The sequence below is a fragment of the Gorilla gorilla genome, chromosome 8, assembly GCF_029281585.2.
Source record: "Gorilla gorilla gorilla isolate KB3781 chromosome 8, NHGRI_mGorGor1-v2.1_pri, whole genome shotgun sequence".
NCBI classification, from domain to species: Eukaryota; Metazoa; Chordata; class Mammalia; order Primates; family Hominidae; genus Gorilla; species Gorilla gorilla.
The window spans coordinates 20,025,353-20,051,445 of record NC_073232.2 but is presented as its reverse complement, the minus strand read 5'-3'; the positions used below and the strand labels follow the sequence as shown (position 1 = coordinate 20,051,445).

At 41.6% G+C, this 26,093-nt stretch overlaps 1 protein-coding gene across 28 annotated transcripts in view; it reads right to left on the bottom strand.

The window, feature by feature from the left end:
• The window catches only part of CELF2 (CUGBP Elav-like family member 2), an 872,927-nt gene that overhangs the window by 313,458 nt on the left and 533,376 nt on the right, over nucleotides 1-26,093 (bottom strand). For 2 of the 28 annotated variants that reach the window (XM_063709866.1, XM_019034731.4), the window contains exon 1: nucleotides 22,587-22,817. The exons of 5 other annotated variants lie outside the window; for them this stretch is intronic. In XM_063709866.1, coding sequence (XP_063565936.1) covers nucleotides 22,587-22,639 — 53 coding nt within the window. In that variant the 5' untranslated portion in view covers nucleotides 22,640-22,817. Of the gene's footprint in view, nucleotides 1-9,112; nucleotides 9,313-9,455; nucleotides 9,569-9,650; nucleotides 9,784-9,820; nucleotides 10,178-14,558; nucleotides 14,975-22,586; nucleotides 22,818-26,093 lie in introns of those variants that run through there. 21 more of the 28 variants (XM_055352298.2, XM_055352301.2, XM_019034728.4 and 18 more) reach the window with 20 other exon arrangements.

The following is a 26,093-nucleotide window of genomic DNA, read 5'->3' as shown; positions in this document are numbered from 1 at the left end:
CTTGCGGCCAGTTTTAAGTGCCAGGAAGCTATAAAATATTTAGGTTGTCATTTCTTTCCCAACATTAGTCTGACGGTAATACTGTGGGACAGGTAAGCAGCATATTTTATTGTCCTTATTTTCTAGACAAGGAATCTTGACAAGTCAACTGAGACTTGAAGTAGGCATGGAACAGATTAGAAGGCAGGCCAGGCATTCTCATAAGACAGTGGCAAAGGACGCCTAGCCTTGAAGGACGCCCTTCCACTCTGGTGCTGGGAGAGGCCCTGAAGCCATGTCCCTAGTGGTTCCATTCTACGACATACAGGGCAAGTCGAACAATCCAAGAGGAAGTTACTTCCATGAAAAATTAAAAACCACGCATAGCCAATGGAATTAAAATGGTCTTTGTAGTAAGAAAAAGTATTTCCTCAATTCCTCCGGAAAGAAAGGTAAATTCTGCAGCAAGTACTCAACCGAGGGGAAGAAAAAAAAAAAACGACTTGCCTCTCAGTCTCCTCTCCAACACAGGAAAGGGGCCCTTATTGTAGGAGGACTCTAAGACACCAGAAGTAAAAATGCATTCCCAAGCGCTCTAGGTACCCAGAAGAGGAAGAAACACCGTCCATTTGATGCTGGCGGCAACTTTCGGACATCAGAGCGTAAAAGAAAAGGGTGAACAAGCAGACAGGAAAACATGAGCTTGTGGTGAAAAGAAAGAAGAATCCCAAATGCACGAGGAGGCAATGTAAGGATGGCTTAATATTAAGAAACTGCTTTGAGACAGAGCTGCCAGCAGCATTCAGCAGCATTCAGGCTTCTCAAAGGATTCCTGTGTTATCTCTCAGTCCTGACACCAAGAAAAGATGGCTGGCTGGACAATGGGAGTCACGAGCAAAGATGTTACCAGCATGGACTGAAGTGACTAATTGCAGTTGGAGGCCTCCTGGTGACAATTTTGAGAAGGCAAACACAGCTGCAGCATAGCCAAATATAGCTGGCCCAGACAAAGACATCCATAAAGTTAATCATTCCGAAACACGCCACCCTTATGCTCAACCCGAAAACTCAACACTCCTCCTATAATGTAGGAAGTCAAAATACAGTTCAATGCGCAGAAACAAGCAGCTGCTCCAGTGGAATTTACAAGTGATGAGCTAGGTATTTGGATACTGCTCTCCTCCCGAGGCTCCAACCCTGAAAACTAAGTCCCAGACGGCTGTGGCCCCTTCTGTTGAAACTCAGGAAGCCGCTCAGGAAAAGGATAAAACGGGCGTTTGAGGAGATTTTTAAAAAAATATATATAAATCAGGAAAACATAAGAAGGGCAACAAGACAACTTCAGAAAAAGCTGTACTCTGTACTGGTTATGACCACACTGAATCTAGGCCAGGGTACAGAGATTCAGGAGTGAAGAGCAAAACAACGAAGTAAATCCACATTAGTCCTCTAACAAATGCTTTCTGTCTTCACACTTTTGGGTATCATCTTTCGATTATTCCCCTAAGAGTTTTCAAGGACCAAATGATTTCAACCCTGTTTTACTCGATACCCAATGTCTTCCCCCGAGTTCCAAAGAGAAAACACCTGGGTGTGTGTGTGGGGGGAGGGGGGTAGGTATTTAAGTTGGTTTAAACCAATTTACCCACTTCCGGGCTTGTGAATCTGCTGTAACGTTCACCTTTTTTAAGTGTTCAGTTTCTGTGCTGGACTCCCATTAGACAACAAAAATTTCAAGGACCCCTTTCAACAGCAACAGGTGGCAGGGCAGTGGGATCATGACATGTATCATATAAAATGGAAGCAGCAGCCAAGAGGCACAAGGTAGGGGGTGTGGTCCGTGGAGGACCGTATGTGTCTGCATAACAAGAAAACATCCGTGGCGGCCCAATTGTCCAGATTTCTCTGTGAAGAGTCTGTTTTTCTTCCTACTCAAACTCTGAAAAGACCTCAGGAGTAGCAACATCTCAATTGCCACTGAGAAACAGAAGAAGCCCCCAGATCCAAGGACTCAGCAGTGAGGAGAAAAGAGGCCCTCAAAAGGGAAAGAGTCTGAGCTTTTCACCCAGTAACATGGCAGAACTGCCAGAGTGAGGTTGTCTTCACCCTTCATCAGAGTTAATCCAAAGTTCTGGGCAGAAGAGTTGAAATACAGTCCTGAGACTTTTTTCTAGCAGTATCACTAATTTGCAGTACATCTTTGGTCACAATGTGAAACTTTTCTGAACAAAGTCTTTCAGTTATAATGGTAATAATCCAAAAACACAAGTATGATGACTTTTGTAACCAAAGACCATTTCATGGTAAATATTTTAAGAAAACGAAGACCTATGCTGTATTAGTCCATTTTCAAACTGCTATAAAGAACTGCCTGAGACTGAGTAATTTATAAAGAAAAGAGTTTTACTCAACTCACAGTTAAGCATGACTGGGGAGACCTCAGGAAACTTACAATCACGGCAGAAAGGGAAGGGGAAGCAAGGCACCTCCCTCACAAGGTGGCAAGAAGGGAAAGCATTGAACGAAGGGGGAAGGGCCCCTTATAATACCATCGGATCTCGTGAGAACTCGCTACCACGAGAACAGCACACGGGAAACTGTCCCTATAATTCAATTACCTCCACCTGCTCTCTCCCTTGACACGTGGGGACTATGGTGACTACAATTCAAGATAAGATCTGGGGGGGGGGACACAAAGCCTAACCATATGTCCAATAAGATGACTTTCCAGATATACAGTCACATACATATATATATATATATACACACACACACACATATATATGTATATACCCCCACACATATTTCAGGCCTACTGACCACATTCAAGTAAATGACAAAATACTTTACTCTTTTAGCCTAAAAGACTAACTGATTGTCTTTGTGTCAAATAAATGAGGGTCAACTTTCCTGCTACTAGGAGAAAGGAAGACATAATTTGGGGGAAAGGATATAAAATATCACCTTAAAATTTAATGAGTTTTACTCAAGCTGTGAACTTTCTTTAGAAAAAGCATAAAATCAAGACTTTCAGCATAAAAGCACAGAATTTTAGACTTAGTATGTAAATCAAAGTACTTGGGAGTACACTGTTATGGTACCAGAAACAATTTAAGCTGTCCAAAAGCTATGTCAAGATGTGAAATAAATCAGCTGACCTTAATTTCATTGTCCCTGAGTAGTGAGTCACCACCTTCATCTGTGAAAGTAGGAAATCTTCAGTCCTATTGGAGCTTGTAAATGTCAGACAAATCAGCTGTGGCACTGGGGGGACCGGATTTCCACGGTTATGACAGAAAGCACTGCATACAGTCTCACTGAGGAGACAAACTTCTGGGACTTCTTCATTATTATTATTATTATTATTATTATTATTACTATTATTATTCTTAGAAGAAGAAGACAGAGTCTTGCTCTGTCGCCCAGGCTGGAGTGTAACGCTGCCATCTCAGCTCACTGCAACCTCCACCTCCCAGGTTCAGGCGGTTCTCCTCCCTCAGCCTCCCAAGTAAGTGGGACTAGAGGCATGCGAAGCCATGGCGAACTAATTTTTGTATTTTTAGTAGACACAGGGTTTTGCCATGTTGGCCAGGCTGCTCTCCAACTCCTGAAGGTGATTCGCCTGTCTCGGCCTCCCAAAGTGCTGGGATTGCAGGTGTGAGCAACCGTACCCGACTGACTTCTTTAATTACTGAGATTTAAAATCAAAATATTGTTATCTAACTCCTACCTTTAAAGCACTAGAGGAATCCTGGCAAACTGGTCAACTACCTAGGTGACTCCTGGGCTGCCAATCTGGAGGACGCACAGATTGTTTAAATGAAGATCTCTTCAGAATAGATTTCTTCATTTAAAACCCAACCTTAAGTAAAAGGCCACATAGCCTGATAGAAAAACACAGAATAATAAAGCCGACCTGATAGTTTAAATACAGCCTAAACTTAATCTACATAAATCTTTAGGAGGAAAAAAAATGGGTCTAATAATTTGCTGGTTAAATTGGCTCTGAGGCATTCACTCAAATGGAGTAAATAAAATTTAACCAAAACCTGAATTTGTACTCATACGTCATTTTGAAAACCACAGGACTATACACTTATTAGCATTACATTTTAAATTATCAGCTGATTTTAAAACATCACTTTTAGTATCTGAACAGAACATACAATCTGCAGTTCATAAAAGAGACTGTTCATACAATTCCAGGTTGGCACGGCCAATGCGTAAATCTCAAATACGCTCACAAGGAATTTCAGCCACATAACTGGAATTGTATTTCTATAAAAACAGTTGGAGTAATCACTTTCTGTCATGATTTAGAACAAATGGGGAGAGTGAAGCTGTTCAAAATCTCCCTCAATGTCTTCCCCTTTCTTTTAAAAGTCCTTTAGGAGGAGTGTAAGCTCTCACTAAATGAAAAAGACATTCCCAGGAGGAGGAGATGGTTTCCATCCCTTCACATCTGGATTCAGAGCATGAGGATATTGGATGGAACAATTACACGGTGATGATACTAAAGGGGAATAATCATTTTACAATTACCTGAGAGCATCACATTTGCTGCTCTAATTAGTTTTTGTTTCCCACATAGGTTTTTCCCAGGAATATGCAGCTCCATTTCTCTTAAGTTTAGCAAGAGCTGTTTCTTAAGGAAAAATAAAAATACATTTTCTGCACTGCTACACAAGTAGCACACCACTGATACTGGCTTCATTATATTACTCGGCACCTCCTTGGTGGAGGAAACAAACAGGATGCATGAGAACTTGTAGGTGCTAATGAACTGGAAATCATTAGTAGTTTCCAAACCCTCCCTTCTGTGGTTCTGTAAAACAAACATTACACTGACAAACATCTAACTCTTTCTGATGGCCTAATCCGAAAACAAAAAGCAAAAATGTGACCCTCCCGTGAAGAAACAAAATCTCCCAAACGGTAATACTCTAAAGTGGAAATAATGACCTATTAAGTTTGGGTAAAGTGCAGCATTGAACATAAGCAACATTGATGACTTATTAATTTTGCTCCTTGAATCATGTTGAAAATATAAGTTTCCATTTAAATGCAAATTAGATACGGAATGCTTATAGTATTGCTTAACATTTATGAGAGTTTGTTTCCATTTTTGTTGGTTTTTACAAAAAATTCAACAATGACATCATATTCCCATTATAATCTACATATAAGCCTCAACAATGATCGCTACCCTGATTTTTGGCCCAAGAGCTGGGTCATATTGGGCGCTGGCTGTATTACACTCAGCTGTATCAGATCATTTTGCATGCCAAACATAACCTGTCTTTTTATGCTAAGTAAACGAGTGTTTAACTTTTAATAAAAGTAAGGAAGGGGTAAAGAGAAATGAAGTTTGGGGATTTATGTAAAAAAGCTAAGGATATTGCAGTCTTTTACCAGAGGCCAAATATAGTGTTATTGTAGCTGTTAGGGGAGGAAAAAAAACAACCAAACACTGAGAAGTGGAAAACACTCTAAATGATCCCATGAAATCTTAATTACTAGGTTCATATCCAAAAATCCCATCACCTTTTTATCTTGTCTTTCAAGGGTCTTGTTTCCCCAGCTCACTGCATCTCGTCAACAGATGCCAAAGTTATCTCAACTCAGCAAATTACAATTAAACAGCAAGATTAAACAATTAAAATAATACCTCTGCCCAGATCAAAGATAACATCAGTGTTCTAAAAAGCCAATGTGGGATGAATTCTTCCTCGCAGAAAGCAGCTGATAACATGTGCTGTTAACGGAGCAATCTCAACTGAAAAAAATACTTCAAAAATTTTCCTTAAAGAACCATATGCAAAGTCTTTTCTTTAGACTTTTCTCATTTTAATTTCCTTTCATGACCATCAGAGTATCAGGTGATAAATGCCAGTTATCTCCATATTATTTATAACTGCATTTTCTAAATAGACTTTAAGTGCCCATGGAGGAGAAAAACAGAACCCCACTGCTTTTGATCTTTATCTTGCTGGAACCTTGTAAACCAAAAAGATTTTTAATTAAAATGTATTCTGCTTAGTTAATAAATATATGGAATAACCGAACTGGAATCAAATTAGAAAGTATAAAGTGATGTTTCACATACATCAATCCTGATCAGGTGACATACTTATTTCTTATGCTCATTCTCACATGGCACAGTTTTGATTTTGATAAAACAGTATGTCATATCCTTTAATTCAGTGTTCTTCTCTGCATCAACCCATGAACATTACATGCCACCCCACATGTGTTCACTTACTTGAAAACCACAGTTTTGCCATTTACTGCCTATGTAGCAGGGGCAAGCAGGTCACCTCTTTAAGCATCATCTGTAAAATGTGGGCAATATCCACCCTGCAGATTAGAGACCGTGTGAATAAACTATCCTGGCGCATGGCAGGCACTCAACTAACAACTCACGTTTCCTTATTTTGGGGGGAGGCAGTAATTACTTCTTGGACTAGTCACACTGCCCCTCTAACAGTGTCTTAATCTATAAAATGAGGTCTGATGAGATGGTCTCTAAAGCCCTTTTCAGCTTTAACAATGATGTCCTTAGAACCACCCTTCAGTTTAATTATACACTGATAGATATTTTGCCAGTTATCCTAACTTGAAAGGACTTAACAAAAAGCTAGTTCATTAAGCTGATGAATTTACAGTCAATATAACTCTTCTCATTTTCAATAAGGTTACCTACCAAATGTAAAAAAAATTTATTTTTAATTTATTGGTAGACTCTTCTCAGTGTCTTATTCTAACACCTAATGCTTTTTAAGCTGTGTTTATCAGTCTAACTGTAATTTCTCATTTCTGAGACATTATTTATTAGCTTTAAAAATCCAAAACCATTTACAAACCCTAAATGCATGTATATGGTCATTAAAAAGGTGAATCAAAGGAGGAAACACTCTCCACTATCTTAATTGAAAATCAACTGTCAGTTTAAAATCAAATTTTAAAAAAAATCAGTGCCTGTTTTCATTATGCTGTGTGGCTAATATTGTAGATGATATTGTATAGTAACACAAAGACAATGAAACTTTAATAGCCAAGATTATTTAAAATGTCCATTTCCATTTATAGTTTTGATACTGAATGTTTAAAACCCCAAAACTTTGAAGTATATGTTACAGCAATTCTACACCACTACAGAGCCTTAAATGATCTGGGCTCTTTAAACACTGGATAGCTCGTGGGGCTATCAAGCGTAATAATTCATCTCAAAAGCTATTTGTTCATCTGCCTTGAGGACTCAAACATATTACATCTTGCAAACTTATCTAATATATTCTCGTGGGAAAACGCCATTGAAAATGTTCTACTGCTTTAGAAAAATCAACAGCAGAAAAGCCCCTATGCTTTATTTAAGTTCCTTTTAGGAACAGGCCAATATCTAGCTGACTGCAATTTAGTCCAAATGGCAATATACCACACATGACAACCGGTCCCCAAAAAATAAATCTGCATGGCTATCTTCTCAACTGTGTGAATATGGCAATAAAACTTACAACTTAGGCGGATTTCAGGCATTTTCAACTTGTCATATTCCCCCCCAACACACACCTCTATCCCCAGATACAGTATCTAATGTGAGTTAATTATCAACGATATATAAAAGCATGCTCTAGTGTTCTCAGGGCTATGGAGACACACAATAGCTATTTAGGAAACAAATAATAAAACTATCATTTACAAATCCTCTTTTCTTCCCTTAGTTCAATTAAGCAACAGCTGACAAACGCTGAGAACAATTTGGGTTTGATTCCAAAGGCTATCATTTGGAAATAACTAACATTTGGAAGAGAAGTGAGGTGGAAGTCACGTTAGGATTTTCATAGGAGACTCCATGGCTAAGGCACAAGGGCTCAGCTCAGAGCAAATCGCTTGAACAGGCCACATTCATCCACCAAATGAAAAGGATAAATTAAATTTTCGTAATTCATAATTTAATTGACAAGAAACTGCATCTTTCTGAGGCCATTAACACTTTAAATTCATAGAGCATTCATCAGCTTAGCTATATTATGGTCACTTAAGTAGCAGGTGACCATAAATTCAAAATCATGATTAGGCGAATTCTTCAGCTTAGCCTGGACCCTCTAGCCTCTAGAGGAGAAAACGCATAAAACTTTCATACTAGCTCATGTGCAAACATGTATTACGTGTCTATACAGGTATATATTTTAAGATGGGGGACAGGACAGAGGTCTCTTAAATATCGTGGAAATGTTACTAATCATGATTCACATCTCGGAGAAAACTACCAAAACAGAATACTGAAAAGATGAACCTGATCGTGTACAAGCAAATTAACATTCTTAATATTGACTCAAAAGACAATATGCATAACAGATTCTATCATCCCCCTCCTCCACCCCCCTCCTTTTTTTTGGTGGGGGGGGGGGGGGGTCCTTGCAGCTCAAATAATTGGCCACTGCAGAGTTTCTCAAGAATCTCTTAACTCATAACACTTAACATGCTAGAAAAAGAAACTAGCATGGCAGGGGAAAGTTAGTTGCCAGGGAAATGGATCATAAAGCCTGGAATAACCTCAATACTGCAGAGTACCATAAGGTGCCAGACAGAATAGGGATGTTAAGTCCTACAGTGGGTAGAACAGGAAACATTTTACATGCACTCTTACCATACCAATCCACTTTTTTCCCACTGGATTAGATTAATTACAGGTTAGATCCGCTATTCAATTTCTCGCCTGATCAGAGAAAACTTAAAATGTCGAAAAAGGACACAGACCTTTTGTTCCCACTCTGGCAATCTCTTCTCTCTTTTTAGGTTTCCTTTTCCTAACATGCCTGAAATACAAATAGATCCTACTGACCCCTCCGAGCTAATAAAAACTTTCCTATCAAGCCAGCTAAAAATTAGACATACTTTCCTTTCTTCAGGAATCCCAGCTCTCTACTTCTTTCCAATAAACGCTCTACCTTAGTTTGACGACATGTAAAACAACCAGAATCACATTAATTATTAAATTACAGACTGCATATCAGACAAACCATGATTACGTAAAAATTACCTCTAATTTCTGCAATAAAGTACACCTGGCTAGTTTCACGCTTTATAATTATCCCCCCACCCTTCCTTGTCTCCGCTTCCCCTCTCCCACCTTAGGAAAGGATCTTTGCAAATATTAAATCAGATGAGCGGGTAATTTGGTAAGAAGAGCTCTTTCCCCGGGCCACGAGAGCTCCGTCAGCCCCGCATTTCAAATGACACAAGCGTGCACACTCGCACGCGCGCACCCCGCCCGGACCCCGTGCCCGCTCGCCCGTCCCCGCCCGGTCCCCGTCACGCCGCGCTCCGCTCAGTCCTCACCCGGACCCCCGGACCCCCAGACCCCGCCCGGTCCCCGCCCGCCCCACCGGACCCCGGGACTCCGCGCCCGGCTCGCCGGTCCCACTTGGACTCATGGACCCCGCCCAGACCCCGGGACGCCGCGCCCCGCTCACCCTGCTCGCGGGTCCTCGCGCCAGTCCGTGGACCCTGCCCGTCCCCCACTCACCCCGCGGGGACCCGGGACGCCGCGCTCCGCCCGCTGGTCCTCACCCGGACTCGCGGACCCCGCCCGGTCCCCGGGACGCCGCGCCCCACTCGTCCCTCCGGGAAGCCCCGCGCCCTGCACCGCCGGCGCTGCTCGTCCGCACCCGCTCCCTCCTCCCGCGTCCCGCGCCGGCCTCCGAAGGCCGAGGGAGGCGACGGTTCCGAAGCGGCCAAGTCGCGCCCGGGAGCCGCGGGCGACGCCCGTCCCCTTCGCGCCGCCGACTCTGAGAGGAGGACGCCCGCTCGCCCGGCCTCGGGACGCGGCGCCACTCACATTCTGTCAGGAACGAGCAGGCGGCCCTCGACCATCATGTCCGGGAGGAAATCCAGCTTGAAGGCAGAAGTCATGTTCGCGGGCGCACGCGGCGGCAGCGGCGGGGGGCGGCTCTGCGCGCGTCCGAGCGGCCGCGGGCGGCGCGAGACGGGCAGGGACAGGTGCGCGCGGCCTCCCCCGGCGGCCGCCGAGCCGGCACTTGTCACATTCTCTCCTCGCGCTCCGCCAATCCCCTCCGAAATCCAGCGCCGGGGCGGCCGGCTGCCGAGCGCCAGGTGCGGCGGGCGGGGGCGGAGCTCGCGGGGCGCCCGCCGCCGCTTAACCCCTGCGGGCCCGCCGGCCCAGAGCGCGGCCCCGAACCCGGCTCCGCCCCGCGGGGACACAGGGCGGGCCGCCGCCTCGCTCACCGCCCGGGCACGGCCAGACTTCTCAGGGTCCCCTGGGCCCCCGAAGGCAAACCCGCTCCCCGCCTGGCTCTGCTCCCCCGCCCGGCTCTGCTCCCCCGCCCGGCTCTGCTCCCCCGCCCGGGGGTCCCTGGCAAGAGGCCGCCGTGGCCGCTCGGAGTAGGTTTAGGGCCACCCGGGCGCCAAAGCCCGCTCCACTTCCAGACCCGAGCCGCGCTCCCAGAGCCCAGCCGCGGGAGGCGAGCAGCCCGAGGGTTCGCTTCGATGCTCCTCGGTGTGGTGTGCTTGCCTGGGCAGGAACTAACGGCGATCACCGAAAGGATATAGGAGGTTTAGGCAAAATAAAGATCAGATCTATGACCCAAGTGACATTTAGGGACTTATCGCAGTGCCCTAAGGAAGACAAACCTGTCTCTGCACGATGGCACTGCCTTTTCTGTCATCTTGCAAACACTAAGAAGTATAAGCGGCTGAAAATAAAGTCATAAATCACGTTTTCTACACAAACGATAATCATGAATCTGCCATTTCCTAGTATTTAACACAATAATTAGAAACCAGCTGAGTGAATTCACGAGCGTTAGGTCTGTAATGTAAGGGCCATGAAGCTTAAATACCCACTTAAGATTTGTGACTGATTTACTAACAAGAATTGAGAAAAATGGCCAAACTCAGAAAAAACAGAGAAGCTGGCGAGTTTAATTTTTAAGTGATTTGCATAAGTTCTGGAAAACTAATTCGTTTCTAAGGTGACATTCTAATTGATCGTTCTCTCTGTTAATTATTTGGGTGGCAAACTTTTCACAGTGTAGTCACAAGTATGTAAGACTTCATGGCATATTTCACATTCTGAATCAACATCATAAATTGCGTACCAACAGTTTATAGTTTACCTCTTAAAGAAACCTTCACTTGATTTTGTAATGACATCTTAAACTTTTAGGGTAATGTATGTGCCTATACAGCTGTACATCCATATACCTATACAAACATACACGCACACACACATTATGGTTTTGTTTGAAATATGTAATTTTCAGTCTTTGTCTTTCTAAAAATCAGAACTGTGCTAGGAAGCTGGGCTTTCTCCTCACAAATTATGCCTGAGGATACCATCACACAAACCAGAGGGTTAAACAACCAAGTTACAAATAGTTAAATGTATCAGACATGATATAGACAAAATATGATTTAAATTATTTCTCACCAGATTCTTGTGTGATGACAGCTAACTATCTTTGGAGGTTATGAAGGCAAATGGACACTTACATATCAATTTTAAATCCAGTTTGATGCATTGAGCAATATAAAGTATCAGACCTGGGATATTCAATTAAGTCCACACATGCTTAATGGACTTGGTTGCCTTCTTCAGCTGAACAATGCATCTGGCTTTTGACCTTCTATTTCCAAGATCATTAGATGTAGGGCTAAACTAACCTTAATTTTTTAAATACTACCTTACTGGAGGAACCAGGTCTGGGCTCCTAAGGAACTGAGGAATGGTTGCAATCGAGTGAATTCTTATACTCCCAAAGGGCCAAACTTGTCCCCAGACTACTAAGCTGCATTTATTCCCCAGCTACTGTTCTGCCTTTGAAATTACAGGATTTTGATTGGTCTTTCAATTATCTTAATAATTAGCTGGATAAATGAAGACAAACCTTGGCAGTTCTTGGTTTTCCATATGTTATTTGCATAAATATCTAATGTATATAATGAGCTGACTATATAAAAATTATTTTAAGAAAGGAGCAGACTTGGCCTCCGAGACAGAAGCAAAACACAACTGCATTAATCAAAATGAAAAATATTTTCTAATCAGCCATAGCATAAAGGCTACATTCTGTAAGGTAGAACATGTATATCTACATTCTATAAGGTAGAACATGTTTCATTAACACGTACGCTTCTGAAATACTTATTTTCTCTTTAATTGCATGTGAATTAGTTGGAAGAAGCTGTAAGGAAGCCCTCTTACTGACTTAAGCCTTCTCAGCAGTTTGTTAAATTCTAGCCTCAAATCCCTTGAGGCAATAGTGGATTCAAAGCAGCTTTTAATCATACTATGAGGAGGATGAAGTAGTATGTAAGTAGGTCATAGAGAGAGAATTCCAAGTGCATAGGTTACTGCTTTATTTAACTACTGTGTAACATAGTTTTCAAAGCACATTTGCTTTTGCAGTTTAAAGATATAAGCAAAACCAGGGTCAAATATAAAAGAAAACTCACTCTACATGGGATATGGTGATGTGAACCGAGGAGAGCTTATGGGGTGCATCTGAGTTTAAATACTTTGGCTGCCAAATAAATAATGTAGTGATTGCGTAGGCACTTGATGTAGATACCAGAGGGAAACTAAATACTCACACACATCACCCCCCACCATAGGTTATTGACAACAATCTTCCATTTGTAGCTTTCATTTCTAATATCGAGTCGGTTTCCATGATCACAGCATATACACAAAAGCCATTTGTAAAAATACAAATTTCAAAAGCTCTTGAGAAAACAAAACAAGAACACCCAACCAAATACCACCTGATGAAAAGCTTCAATTTCTCATTTCACTGCTTTGGAAGGAAGAAAAAAAAATCTAAAAACAACTCAACAGGGCCCCTTTTTAAATTTTCATGCAGTAACGAGCCATCAGGTATCATGTTTTGGCAGTTGGAGTTATTTGGCAGACAGCTCTATGGGGCCGCTGTTGAACGCTCGGGTTCAATGAAGCTCTTTTATAGCCAAGGATCTTATCGACAGCAGTGGAGGGGACGACGCCATCAGCTGGCCCCACCCATGGATATGAACCGGTTGGTGACACCACCCTGTGTTGCCATCACTGGGGACCAGGCTGTCCTGAACAATGAAGTTTCCTCATAGTTTTAGCTGCATTGTGGAAAAACCTTAAGCTCTTCTTAGCCCCATCCCCCTACCTTCCCTAATTGTCTCCTTTTTTTAATCAACTTGCTATTCATTTCCCAAACAAAAGGCAATTCAAGAATTGGAAGCACTTCAAGGGAAAGTTTCTGAATGACCTCATTTTATATGAGGCCTTCCCAGGCAAGGGAAAGCACTGTGCAGTTTCAGCTCCACTTCCCTCTTCGAACCTCATCTCATACAGAGTTTTGTCCACAGGTCATTGTCTGAGTACTGAATTATCACTGGCATTAAAAAAAACACACTCAGTGGAAACAGTGCTAATAAATGCATTTGTACACAGAGTACGAACTGCTTGAATTGGAATACAAACCCTTTTCCTGCCACCTCACTCAATCAGTGAACCAGAATACAGTCCACTGACTTGAGATCTTTCAACATTTTTGCACAAAGTTGCTACTATAATTTAGGGACTGGTGCTCGATATATCGTGACCCATGTTTATAACCCAACAGTTAATTTTCTGCTCCTGCAGACAACCTTGTATATCTTGTGACATTTCCATTTTTTATTATTCCTATACATAACTTCCCATGGTAGCATCACTTAAAAGGCAGTAGCTATCAGCTCTTCAACTACAGAACAAAGATGTGCTAGCATTGTTCAGTCAGCTCAAAAAGCCACCTTTACTGAAGGATTTCTTTTTCCTTCTCATTTCTGGCTCGTCATGACAAGCCAGGATGCAAAACATCTTTCCCCTATCACATTTGCAAATTCAAATTTTATTAGGATAGCTGTTTTAGTTAACAGCAACAGCAAAGAAACAAAAAACAAGTCCAGTGTGCTCACAGCCATTTGGAGCAAGCAATACAGGCCCTGTGAGGGGATTTCCCATCATTGCCAGGCAATACATTTGAAATCCACATGAATTTTAAGTACCTGAGAGAATATCTGACTTTGTGACCATGTGTTTGTTCTTGGCTTACTGCAGTTTCATCAGCAACTTGCAAAAATAAACATTTTTTAATGTGTTAACAAAAAACCCCAAACATATCCTTAAGTGATACATTGTAAGCCTATCTCTTCTTAGTTCCGTAATGACATCACTTAAACAATAAATATTTATATCACCAATTATAAGTTTAAAATGATCACTTATTTTCCCTCCATCTTGATAACTTCTGGAACGGTGACATTATCACATTTCTAAGGCGATTTAAGTAAAAGTAAGTGCCAATAAAGATGAAATAGTTATTAAGCTCATTTTACATTTTTTCAGGGAATAGTAAGTAGTCACCGTTGCTTGAGAATAGCTTCTACTGGTTTCTATTTATTTTTATTTTTTGCAATCTTGTGTTTTTCTGAAGCTGTTTTTCATAGAGCCAAAATACATCATAATGAATTTATCTCCCTTGTGAAGAGGCCTTCAAGCTGAAGACAGTTCCTTGGATACATACCTTCTCACTCGCAAAGGAGGGACCCCACTAGCGTGGTCTGCAGCTTCCAATCCAAGGGAATGAAATGTTAGCATTGTGGATCTCTCACACCCAGAGCCCAACCATCTCATCACTTCCCTCTCTAACTTGCCCTTTCCTTTTTCTCCTTTCTCCATTGTACCAAGATTGCAGGCCTTTTTATTTCTTTCTTTCTCAGCTTTCTCTTTCTCCCTTTTCTCCTCCTCTCTCTCAAATGGGAGCCAGACAGTGGCAGAAACTTCCTCTCCAGCTGCGTGTCTGAGGAAGTAGGTGGCTACCAAAGTGAAGAAAGCAGCCGTGGGTTGCTCATCTGCCAGAGAAATCATGTTTGACTTGCCTTGACCAAGGCCGATTTCTGAACTAGGAACAGCTGTCTTCGCAGTGAGCCCTGGGATTCCTTTCCAGACATTACCAGGAAGAGGAGGGGGAGGATGGAAGACTGTCCACTATGAAGGGAGTCAATAGGATGTGAAAATTGGGAAGGAGACGTCTGGGGAAGGGGTGGGGAGAAGAAAAAGGCTTCCCTGTTTAGCACTGCGATTTGCACACGGCAGGCACTCAGAAAAAAAAAAAAATCCTTTGAAGAAATGTCCCAGTGCCCTCTTGAAGATGCCGAGATTTGTCAAACCATACCAAGTGCCCTTATCTGGTGCCAGCCTGGCGGCAGGAACAAAATTTACACTTATCAGAATGAGGTTTTCATTCCTTCCCAGTCCACCCCTCACTGCCCCCACCCCGATGACATGTTTTCCCCAATTGGTCAGAAGTTCTTGTCTTACTGTCACATGGTGTTAAATTTTAGAAAAAGGAGACATTACCACTTGACAAACTACAACAGCTGAACAGCAACAGCTGGGAGGACACAGTTGCAGGCGTAACATTCGGTCCCAGAGAAGGCAGCAACAGGTGGGGTGAAAGGAAGAGAAATGGACGTGGTAAGCTTGAGGGTGGGGTTGTCTGAGACGGATCTTGGCAGGAATCAAATTCTCTACTTCAGAGGGAATCTCTCTGGGCATGACAGCCCCATGTGCCTGAATGTCTGTCCTTTTTCTGAACAAATACATCTTGAAAAAAGAGTGAGGATTAAGAGAGCCAAAGCTTTGGTTTCTGTTAAAATAAAGCAAATGAAACTACTTGACTCACTATGGTAACTGATCCCTCCCAAAGAGCTCGTGGTCACTAGGATCAGAAGATATCTGATCCAGTACACGCAGATCAGAATCTTTAGGGCAAGCACTGCTTTCAGACTGAGTGAAGACATTTTGAGGCTTAAGAACCAGACTTGTTGGATTCAGCATTTCATTCTGTCAAAGAGTTGATTGACAACGGGAATGAGTCATTTAATTTTCTGATTCATCAGCTAGACCTTTCTTCTTAAGCGTGGCCATTCCGTACTTCCTAATAGAGATGAATGGCTGAAAAATCAAAGCCTACCATGATCCTCAGATAAGAAGTACAATGTGTTAACCTAATTATCACTACAGCAGTTATATAACCAAGCTATTAAAGTGACACGTAGGTTGAAAATACATTAAGGTTTTGAGCACAGGAAATTTATTTTTTCCCTATAATATGGTTCAAATCTCCAGCCATTTTTAGCCAAGGATAGAGGTTTTTGAAAATCCCAAATGACTTTTTATTTAACTTTGCTTTTGATGCTAATTCCCATGAAGTCCATTAGGGGAATTTTTTTTTCTTTCTCTTAAAAGAACTACCCAAAACCTTCAGGAAAAAGTGGTATAGCTACCTAGTCAAGCTGAGTGGAGTATGTTCTATCTTGTCCTACCACTATCGCTGAGTACGAAGTGTCATGTGACCTAATCACTTCACTTCTCAATTTCCTCTTTATATGAATAGCTACATATTTGCCCTGTTTCATAGGAATAGGGCAGGTAAGAGAAGAGGAGAGATGTAAATGACATTAGGGTCTGAGGAAGAAAGGAGATGAAGCTAAGGATTGTATTTTGCGTTTTTTTTTTTAATAATAAAGATGAATTCAGGGTGTCCTAATGACACCTTCCCTCTCCCCCTCACCCACCTCCATCTGCCCATCCTTCAGGGCCCACCTCAACTCCCCTGTCTCTGCATCTCGCCACTTGACCCCTCCTCATCCACTGTCTACTCTTTGTTCCATGAGTGTTGTGAGTTGCTTGAGGCCCCAGACTATGTCTTTCATTGAGCACTGCATGTATGTTTGTTACTTGCTTGGTTTTCATTGCCGTATGACCTATTTTGGCCCCCGAGATGCATAAAAATTCATACTTTAATTTCATAATGCTTTAAAATTGTCTATTGTTCCCTCCAACATCTGTTCCCATTATACAGATTCAAGCCCAAGAGAAGTGAGGCATGGGATGCTTTAATTCAAAGACCTCCTCAGCTGTAAGGTGAACAAATGAGGGTACAGAAGAGAGAGTTGTTAGAATCTACATTGGTACTTTCAAAAATGTTTCCTTCCTTCCTTCCTAGATGCTTTCTGCATTAGCACTGTGCTCCATTTCTTCAGTCCTATGCCCTTCCCAAAATTGGCACTGCAAGGTAAGTTTAAAAGAGCTGTAATTTAGGAAGGGCTGAGCAGCTGAAACTATAAACAGTGACCAGGGATTTGACCTCAGATCCTACGTGACGGTTCCTCGCTGAATTGTACAACTTCCTTGCTAGTTAAAGCCAGGAGACACAAATCAACGTCTGCAGTGGAACCACAGCACCAGAGAAAGAAATGTCTTTAAAATGTCAACTATTAAATAGTTATACTGTCAAGGTGGCTCATGGGAGGTGTTTGGCTGAATACAGGGTCATAGTTCCTCCCACTGTGTCTATGGGCCTGTGACTTTACCTCTCTCGGGCTCAGTTTTTCATCTTTAAAATGGGAATAACAACTACCATTAACTCTTGGATATCTGAGGATTAAATTATACAAGATCAAAGTAACCAGTTAGTGTAGTGCCAGGTAGATTGTTAATAAGTTTCATTTTTATTCCTTATTTCAACACCCCCACCCCTATCTTTGTTAAAACCTACAATGGGCAGTTGGAAAGGAAGAGAGAAGGCCAGTACTGATTCGATTGTTCTTTTAGCACTGAGGTTTCCACTGATACTTCTAAGGCCTGTAGCCAGACCCAGAGGGAAGAGGGAGGTTATCGTTTCTGGAGAGCAGGCACCAAACATCCTGAGGCTTGGAATGGGGTCTCCATTCGTTTTTATCAAATCGTTTTTCATAAACAAGGTCAACATGAGTTTTCATTTACAGACATGATACCTTAAAGGCATCTCCAAATGAGCAGGTCAGCCTTCTCATCGAGCCCAGAGGAGAGCTGGACTCTCAGCCCAGGATGTTCACAAAGCAAAGCATGAGCAACATCGCAGGGCCTGCTGTCCTGGTGGGACTGAGATGGAGAGCCTTACAGGAAGGATGAAAAGCAACTCATCAATTTCCGCATAAAGGCACAACTGTGCCCAGCCTAGTCAGTTCACAGACCTGCTAGAAGCCCGTGATGCTGCCTGTAAGCTTCAACACAGAGTTTTCTACTGATTGCAGCTGCAGGCCTTCTGAAGAAGGGGATGAAAACAGCCACGCGTATCGGAGGTATATCAGCATCATAACTTGAAACCTCAAGCTCTTCCTTTCCATGACAACAAAGTTTGTGGAACTAAATAGTCTTGCAGGGAAATTCTAGTTTTTATTTTTCTCTGAGGGCATGCTGCCAATCCTGCTCCCTAAACTCAAGTGATTCATCACGATCCTAAACAGCCAATCATGGGCGGGTCAACCTGGAATGGGCTGAAGTAGCAGGAGTTCAATCTGCCCTCGTAATACATGTCACTCAGGGCTGGTGTCACCCTCTCTCCACAGATGCCATTTCCTGTTAACTTTGATGGTCTTGACATACAAGAAAATGTGCCGGATCAGTCACACACTCAGAAGAAAGCTGTGGGGGGAGATAAACACACCTGTACCTGATAATTGCTGACAACATTCCATGAAGCAGAATGGTGTGTTTGGGAACAAAGTGTACCTCATCGAAAATCAGGGTTAACCAGCAACATCTCTGAGGTGAACGGAGGTTCCGACGCGCGCACACACACACACACGCTTACACACACGCGCACACACACACACACGCGCACACACACACACAACTTCCATCTTAGTCCGATCTCTATGAATTGATGCCATTTAATCAGAAAGGTGCTTCAGCTCTAGGACACTTCATTTCAATTCTGAATGGGCTACAACATTAAAACCTCGCACGTCCTGTCCCTCCTTGGACACTCTCTTTCCAATGTCAGCCAAGTCAACTGCCACGAATTTTAATCCTCTCCACACCACTGCCTTGTCTTTCCTACCCAACAAAAGTCACTGTTAGTTCAGAAAAAGAATCCCATATCCAGGAACAATTAGAGAAGCAATCAATAGTTTTATGAATCAGGAATGCTCCCCCCCCAAATTCCCCAGGAATTATCAAAATATGCAAAGAAATTCAGTGAAGGCTACTAAAGGTGACCCAAGAAGGCATTATTGCCACTGAATGGACTTGTGCTCATTACTGTTCCAGAAAGTATAGATCAATGCCACGAAGAAGATGATGCCACAAAACAAACTGCATTCTGTTAATGACTGTCAACAGAAATCTCCATACAAAGAAATCTAAGTGGGATATTTCCAGTATCCTCACTACCATGATGACAAAACCAAGGTATGCTTTTCGTCTATGAATTCTGACACCTTAAATACAGAATGATCATCCCCACGTAACACTCTTCCTTGTGCATTTTACTTTCTTTCCAACAACCTGCGTGTTTCCATGGCTGTGCTCAATGAACTTTTTATCAGCCACGTTTTCACCTAATTAACCCCCCGATTACAATAATTAGTATTGATTCACTCTTTGAATGACTTCTTCGGTCTTCTAGCACAATCTGCACTTGCTACAAAGTTCTAGATATGAATACTAATCAAATGCTCGCTTTCGTTTTTCAGCCCCAAAAGGAGATTTTTGCAACTGTATACCCTCCTATTTTAAAAAAAGCAAAACTGTCTGGTTTCATTTTAACAAATCAAGGAATATTCATACACAGGGGTTAGAGATCTCAGTCTGTGGTCTGCTGAACACATCTATGTGAATATTCCCAAAGCTCATGGCAGAAGGGCTTAGGGTGCAATATTTACTTTCTGTGGAAAGAAGTCATTTTCCCAGTTTGAATCTTTTGCTATTCATTTTTCTGCATGTCTGGGCTTAGAATTAAACTTTCCTCCAACATTTGTTAAAGTCACTACCTTGAGGAATCATTACATGTAGAGGCTTATGGAAGGATACAGATTACGTATCCTGTTCCTGTTGTGGAAATAGATGTAGACAAGTTTGCCAGCTTTGGGCAACCTCACACCATCCCTATCAGGTGAAAGGAAAAGACATATGTATGTCGGATGCTGGAATGGGGGCAGCTTCCAAATTCCGGGAGCTGGTAATAATCCAACCACCGGAAAAGCAAACAAAGTGAAAAGAGAGTTATCTCGTTTCTGTACCTAACTGTGACTACCCAGGAATTAGAGTGAATAGACCACAGATAAATAACTGCTAATTTAGTCAAAAATTCAACGTGGGGGTTTCCAAGTCGTTTCTTTAAGCGGGCCACGGACAAGCAGCTAGGGAGCACAGAAGGCTACTTTCCTCCCAACCCACACAAAATTGACTTGCAACCTTTGTTTTGGATTAAACATTTCCCATGGAAGCAGAATCGGAGTGTGCTGGAAACAGTGTGCCGGCCTCAGATATAAAGCTTCACCAATTACCTTTTATGAGCCCATCTTGAAAGCAGTTATTGGTATATGTGATGGAATGAGCAGTTCCGATCCCATTGCAAGTAAGACAACATCACAGGCATGCATTTAAAATTCACTCTATTCACAACTGATAACTTAAAAAATATGATTATGCTGCACATATGTTTTGAGTATACCTACTCTGAAAATACTGTCCATAGAAAAATCTCTACTTTAGAAGGCAATTCTATTTATCCGGTAACATTTATTTTAATAATTCTGTATTAAAATTTTTTTGTAACATTTCAACTTAAATTGAAAAAAACTGAAATTCACGTCCAAATTCTAAAAAATAGCTCATGTTTCATAACTGTTTTCCTAAGTAATACATCTTGTTTCTTATTTATTGAGAACATCATTAATTTAAACCAAAATATAATCCAATGGGGAATATTTACAACTAAAGATTTAAAAATTACCCTTCAAAACAATTTCCCCTCTGTTTTTTAAAATGAGGTACTTAAACTCTCTCTATAAATGTACTAATATATTCTGATATATTGCTGTGGCACAAACAGCTAATTAAGCAACACATTAGAATGTTAGATAAGATATATTCTTCACAGAAGTCAACCTTAGTAAAATGATTTTCATGTAAATCAATTATAATTCACTACTCTAGGGCCAATTCTTTTATTTCTTATGTGGCAATATGAATGGTTTCATTATTTGAGAAGTTTGAAACAGATTTTTCCATTTTCTCTGTCGAAAGCTTCACTGTTCTCACCTTATAAACCAACACTTATCTTGTAAAATGAAAGATATTTGAAGATGTGAGAAATGTTTGCCCTGCATAGAAAGGCATTTTATGAGGACATAAGCATAAATCAAAAATCAATATATTCCACAGAGACCTTGAACTTCACAACTTAATAGGCTATATAATAATAGTTTGTGACCGAAATTGTGAGGGCAAAAGTTCTCACTTGTCCTTGAATTTCTAAACCGTTTATCTACATGGATGCCAAAGGGAGAAGCAGAGACTAAAAACTGTAATTTACGTAAACATCAAAAATATTCCTCTTAACTCTTTTTCATGCTATGTTTCATAAGTTCACCAAATGAGCAAATTAAAAATCCCCAAGCTTCAAATACCATAGAGGCAGGTCTGATCACAAGGCATTTGCCAGAATGATAATGGTATTACAAGCATTCTCAATCAATAAGTTTTCTTTCAGTAGTTAACAGAGAGGTAAGAAATAAATCTCTAACTTAATCCAACCAACATAGCGGCAGAATGCAAAAAGCTCTATGAACGGTAGATACTAAATTTTTTAAAAGCACTAAACCACAAACAAGCAGTTGCAAAAGCTCTTCATTCTGATAGTCTATACAAACAAGATTATAGGAGACAAAAAAGGGTGTTGAAAAAGAAAAAAATAAAGCCCCAGACATGCATTAAGCTAGTTTGACAGCTGCATTGTTCAACCGGTCCCATTGTCAGACCCAAAGATGTATTCAGTGCTACAATGTCTGCTAGCAAATAAACAAAAGACTACATTTTTCAAAGCAGGATGCCAATTCTATCATAATTTCCCCTCTGCTTCCCAAAAGGTCAGTGGTGCCTCCTTCCTGGTATGTGAGAGAACCCCCAACGCAGAGGCAGGAAACAAATATTTGCTTTCAATACATGGGGACCCAGGACGCCATGCATGAAAGAGGTCTCCAAACGGGTACACATTTTGGCAAACAGGATAAAGTGATCCAAACCTGGTAACACAGGAGGACTATTTAGGTAGGCTAAGTCCAGATTAGAGTGGTATTTGGAACGCAAGTCTAATATGGAGTCTCCTCAGCTCCTTTTTCGGTGATTATTCCATGCAGAGTGCATAAAAATGAAAGAGGCTTAGACATTGCAAAGGAAAAGACGAACCAAGAGCCAGATTCAGAGCCCTTAAAATTATCCACTGGCCACTCACAAATAGCAGTGAGCAAATACATGATATGCTTTCAAAAGGCAACTAGTACAAATAGAACTCACGGCAGTCCTCCGCCTTTCTCTCGCTGGCTCTCTCTTTCTCCCAATCTCTGGGTCTCGATTTCATCTCCCTCTTCCTCTTTAGATTCCTTTTCCCCCCTTCTCTTCTAAGGTAAGGAAGCTACTTGATTCAGAGCATAATTATTGTCTCAGCCAGCTCTAGAAACTAGAAAAGCGTGCATTAAAAACAAAGGACACAACAACATACCTTAAAAGCAGCTCTTCATTTCTCATAGTAACAGCGGATTTGGGACAGCGCATGCTTCTATACTGATAGTCTCAACAAAAGCCAGTTCAGAAGTACGCTCAAACATCAATGCCACAGTCGCTGCTCACTAACGCGCCCTCTCCTCCCTCTCTCTCTCTCTCTCTCTTCCCACTCTTTTCCCTAGTCAAATGCTGAATAGTAGAGCAAGGGGGCTCCTGCAGATTCACTAAGTAGAAATAATCCTCTCTGACAAGTTATGTTGTCTATGCATATTATTACACTAATACACTGTGCTGCCTATAGGGGTCTTGTCTGCATTCACTCAAGCCTGGCTGGTGTTACTTCTCCTAATTACCATCTTTAAAAATTGGGGGAAAAAAAAACCAACAACCAAGGAACTCATTTACCTTTTTCTTATACACTTAATAGCAAAACCATTTTCCCAGTTGCCTTTTGCTATCAAAACTACAAGCAAGCATCGCAGATGAGTAACCACAGTTTGGGATGGGTCAGTGTGCTAAAAAGGATTTTTGCCTCTCTTTTCTGGGACACTGCATTCACAGTTGGATTCATCTGCTCCTCTTGTCTTGTCCTCAGGAAGAGTGACAAGGTCAAGACCCTTAGCCCCACCCTGAGTCATAGATGCATAGGATAGAGATCGAGGATTTGGAAATATTTTAACTCTGTGCGCACCAGAATTCTCATAAATCAGAGCGTCATTCACCTGGAGGAGGGTATCTAAAGGAGGCAGGCAATGCAAAGATTGTTTGGTGGCACTGGAGTCCTCATCGACACAGGAGCATCATCTGCAGAAGACCAATGAGTTGCTCTTTTCTAAAATAAGAAAAATCTGCTTTCCTACCAGGCTTCGCATGTACAGTTAACCAGGGAAATATACATTGTACTTCTGTTTATTGGAATTAGAAAAATTCTATGCAGATTAGCCAAGTAAAATAACAACACACACACACACACACACACACGCACACACACACACAGGAAAGAAGAGATGCTAAGGACTGAGCAATCCATCATCAAAAGTGCAAGCTAAGGCACTATTCCAGGAGGTGTGTGCTGACCTGAAGCCAAGAATGCACTCAGCTTGGATGGAACAACATAGAACAGCCTCAAACAGACATGGGTCACTGAATCCTGGTCCCGCTCCCATTCTCCATCAGTACCAACATGCACCTCAGTATAACCTGGACTCAAAGCATTACTGGGGTTAATAATAGAGGAGGAAAGTAATGGTGGACTCTGTTCCCCACCTATTTGAAGATCTGGAACACACTCCAATTTCTTGCTAGGTCTCTGACCTCTGAACTTGGTCTTGATCCACAGCTAGAAAAATGAACATGTTCTCTGGGCAGGGGGAGACGAAGGTTTTTAAATCTCCACTGCACAGAAATCTTGCATGATGTATCAGCTGGACTATGGCAAATAAGCGAAGGATAGCACTCACCATCCCTATTTCTAGAGGGCAACAAGAAGGCGTGATGAGTCACTTGACAAAAATCAGATCATGAAATGAGAGCCTTGTCCCTAAAACAACCCCATTTTTTTTTTACATATTCTTGCTTCATTCTAACATATGAAAGTTACAGTGAATATATAAAAATGAACAACCTTGCCAGCGAATGATATCATATAAAATCTAAGATGTTCTTTTGAAGTAAGAAAAGCATCATGTAAATGAGCTTGGAACCAGAGAGATCTTAGGGAGAAAGAGTTTGAGCCCATTTGCCTTGTGACTTGTGCTCGGTGCTGGGACAGAAGTCTCTTAACCTCTCTGTGGCTCTCTTTACTCCAGCAGTTAAATGGGGGCAACAAATGCTAATTTATTTTAAAGCATGTGAAGAGCTTGTAGTGAAACTGGGTGTGTTCAGTCAGTGTAAATATTATTAAAAATGGGATAACTGGACTGATACCAGCCACCGGTTTTGTCCATTAGAGAAAAGTAAAAATACGCTGCTCGGACACAAAGCCCTTTTTGCATATTTCCATGCAGTTTCTAATGGGGGCTAAACTATGAAGCAAGCACTAACGTACAACAATAATGCAGTTGCTTATCCAAAGGTAAATTCTTAACATGGGAAGCCCATGTTGTAGTATATGGGGCTGTTCCTACAGTGAAATAAATTGTGGATCCATGGTAGTAAGGACTGGAACTGAACCAAACCATTAAATATTTTACACTCTCTCCACTTCCTTTTTAGTCTACGGATGTAAATAATGAGAACGCTATTGAGGTAGAGTTTAGTACCTGTCTAAACGCCACTAAGATGACAGATTGAGGGCTTTACATCCACCATGTGCTAAACCTGGGTTATAAAGATGAGTAAATAGGAAGAAAGGATGTAGTTTATAACATGTACATAGTGTATATAGTAAGTCTTTGACCTCCCCAACTCCACATGGAATTAATCTTTGCACTTCTTAACGCACCCACTAGAATATTTTTCCCTTATCTGGTAATTAATACATATTTGTTAAATAAAGGAATGAATTTATGTTTAACCACTGGAAATGTGAGGAGAGGACTATTTTATTTTCAAAAAATTTTAAATGCCATTTCTTTAACAACTATGTGAAAAAAAAATAACCTTGACGTTTCTTATTCTAATTCAGGCACTGGTCAGCATAGATGACTACACTGAGATATTCCTTTCATGCTATTGTGTTTTACATTTCAAGACCTTTTCACATTTAGCAATTCATTTAATCCCCATGACAACATAGTGGGAAGGCACCGCTGGTTCCTTAACCCCCTTAGCTGCAGAAATTCAAGTGTAGGAAGTGGCTGGAGTGACTTACCCAGAGAAGATGCAATAATGGTGGAGCTTAGGTGCTCATTCTACCGACTGCTGGGCCTGCCCCTTTCTACGACACCACATGCAACCCAATGCCCCCACTGTGCACAGAGATCCGCATACACACCCCAGCAAAGCATAGTTTTTAAGGAGTGCTTAGTGTAATGAATCTTACACTTTCCTAATGTGATAGTAATAACCTTAGGGGATAGCGATACGGTTTGGCTCTGTGTCCCCACCCAAATCTCATCTTGAACTGTAGCTCCCAAAATTCCCACGTGTTGTAGGAGGGACCTGGTGGGAGATAACTGAAATCACAGGGGCGGTTTTCCCCATTCTGTTCTCATGGTAGTGAATAAGTCTTATGAGATCTGTTGGTTTTATAAGGGATTTCCTTTTTCACTTGGCTCTCATTTCCTCTCTTGCCTGTTGCCATGTAAGATGTGACTTTTGCCTTCCGCCATGATTGTGAGGCCTGTCCAGCCACATGGAACTGTGAGTCCATTAAACCTCTTTTTCTTTATAAATTACCCAGTCTCAGGTATGTCTTTATCAGCAATGTGAAAACGGACTAATACAGATAGATAGTAAGTTAATGAAAAATTGCTTAAGCAGTTTCTGACTTGGATACTAGTATCAAAGCAATTCCTTTCAAACTTTATTCCAAATGAAGGTCGAGTTGAGCCTAGACAGACTA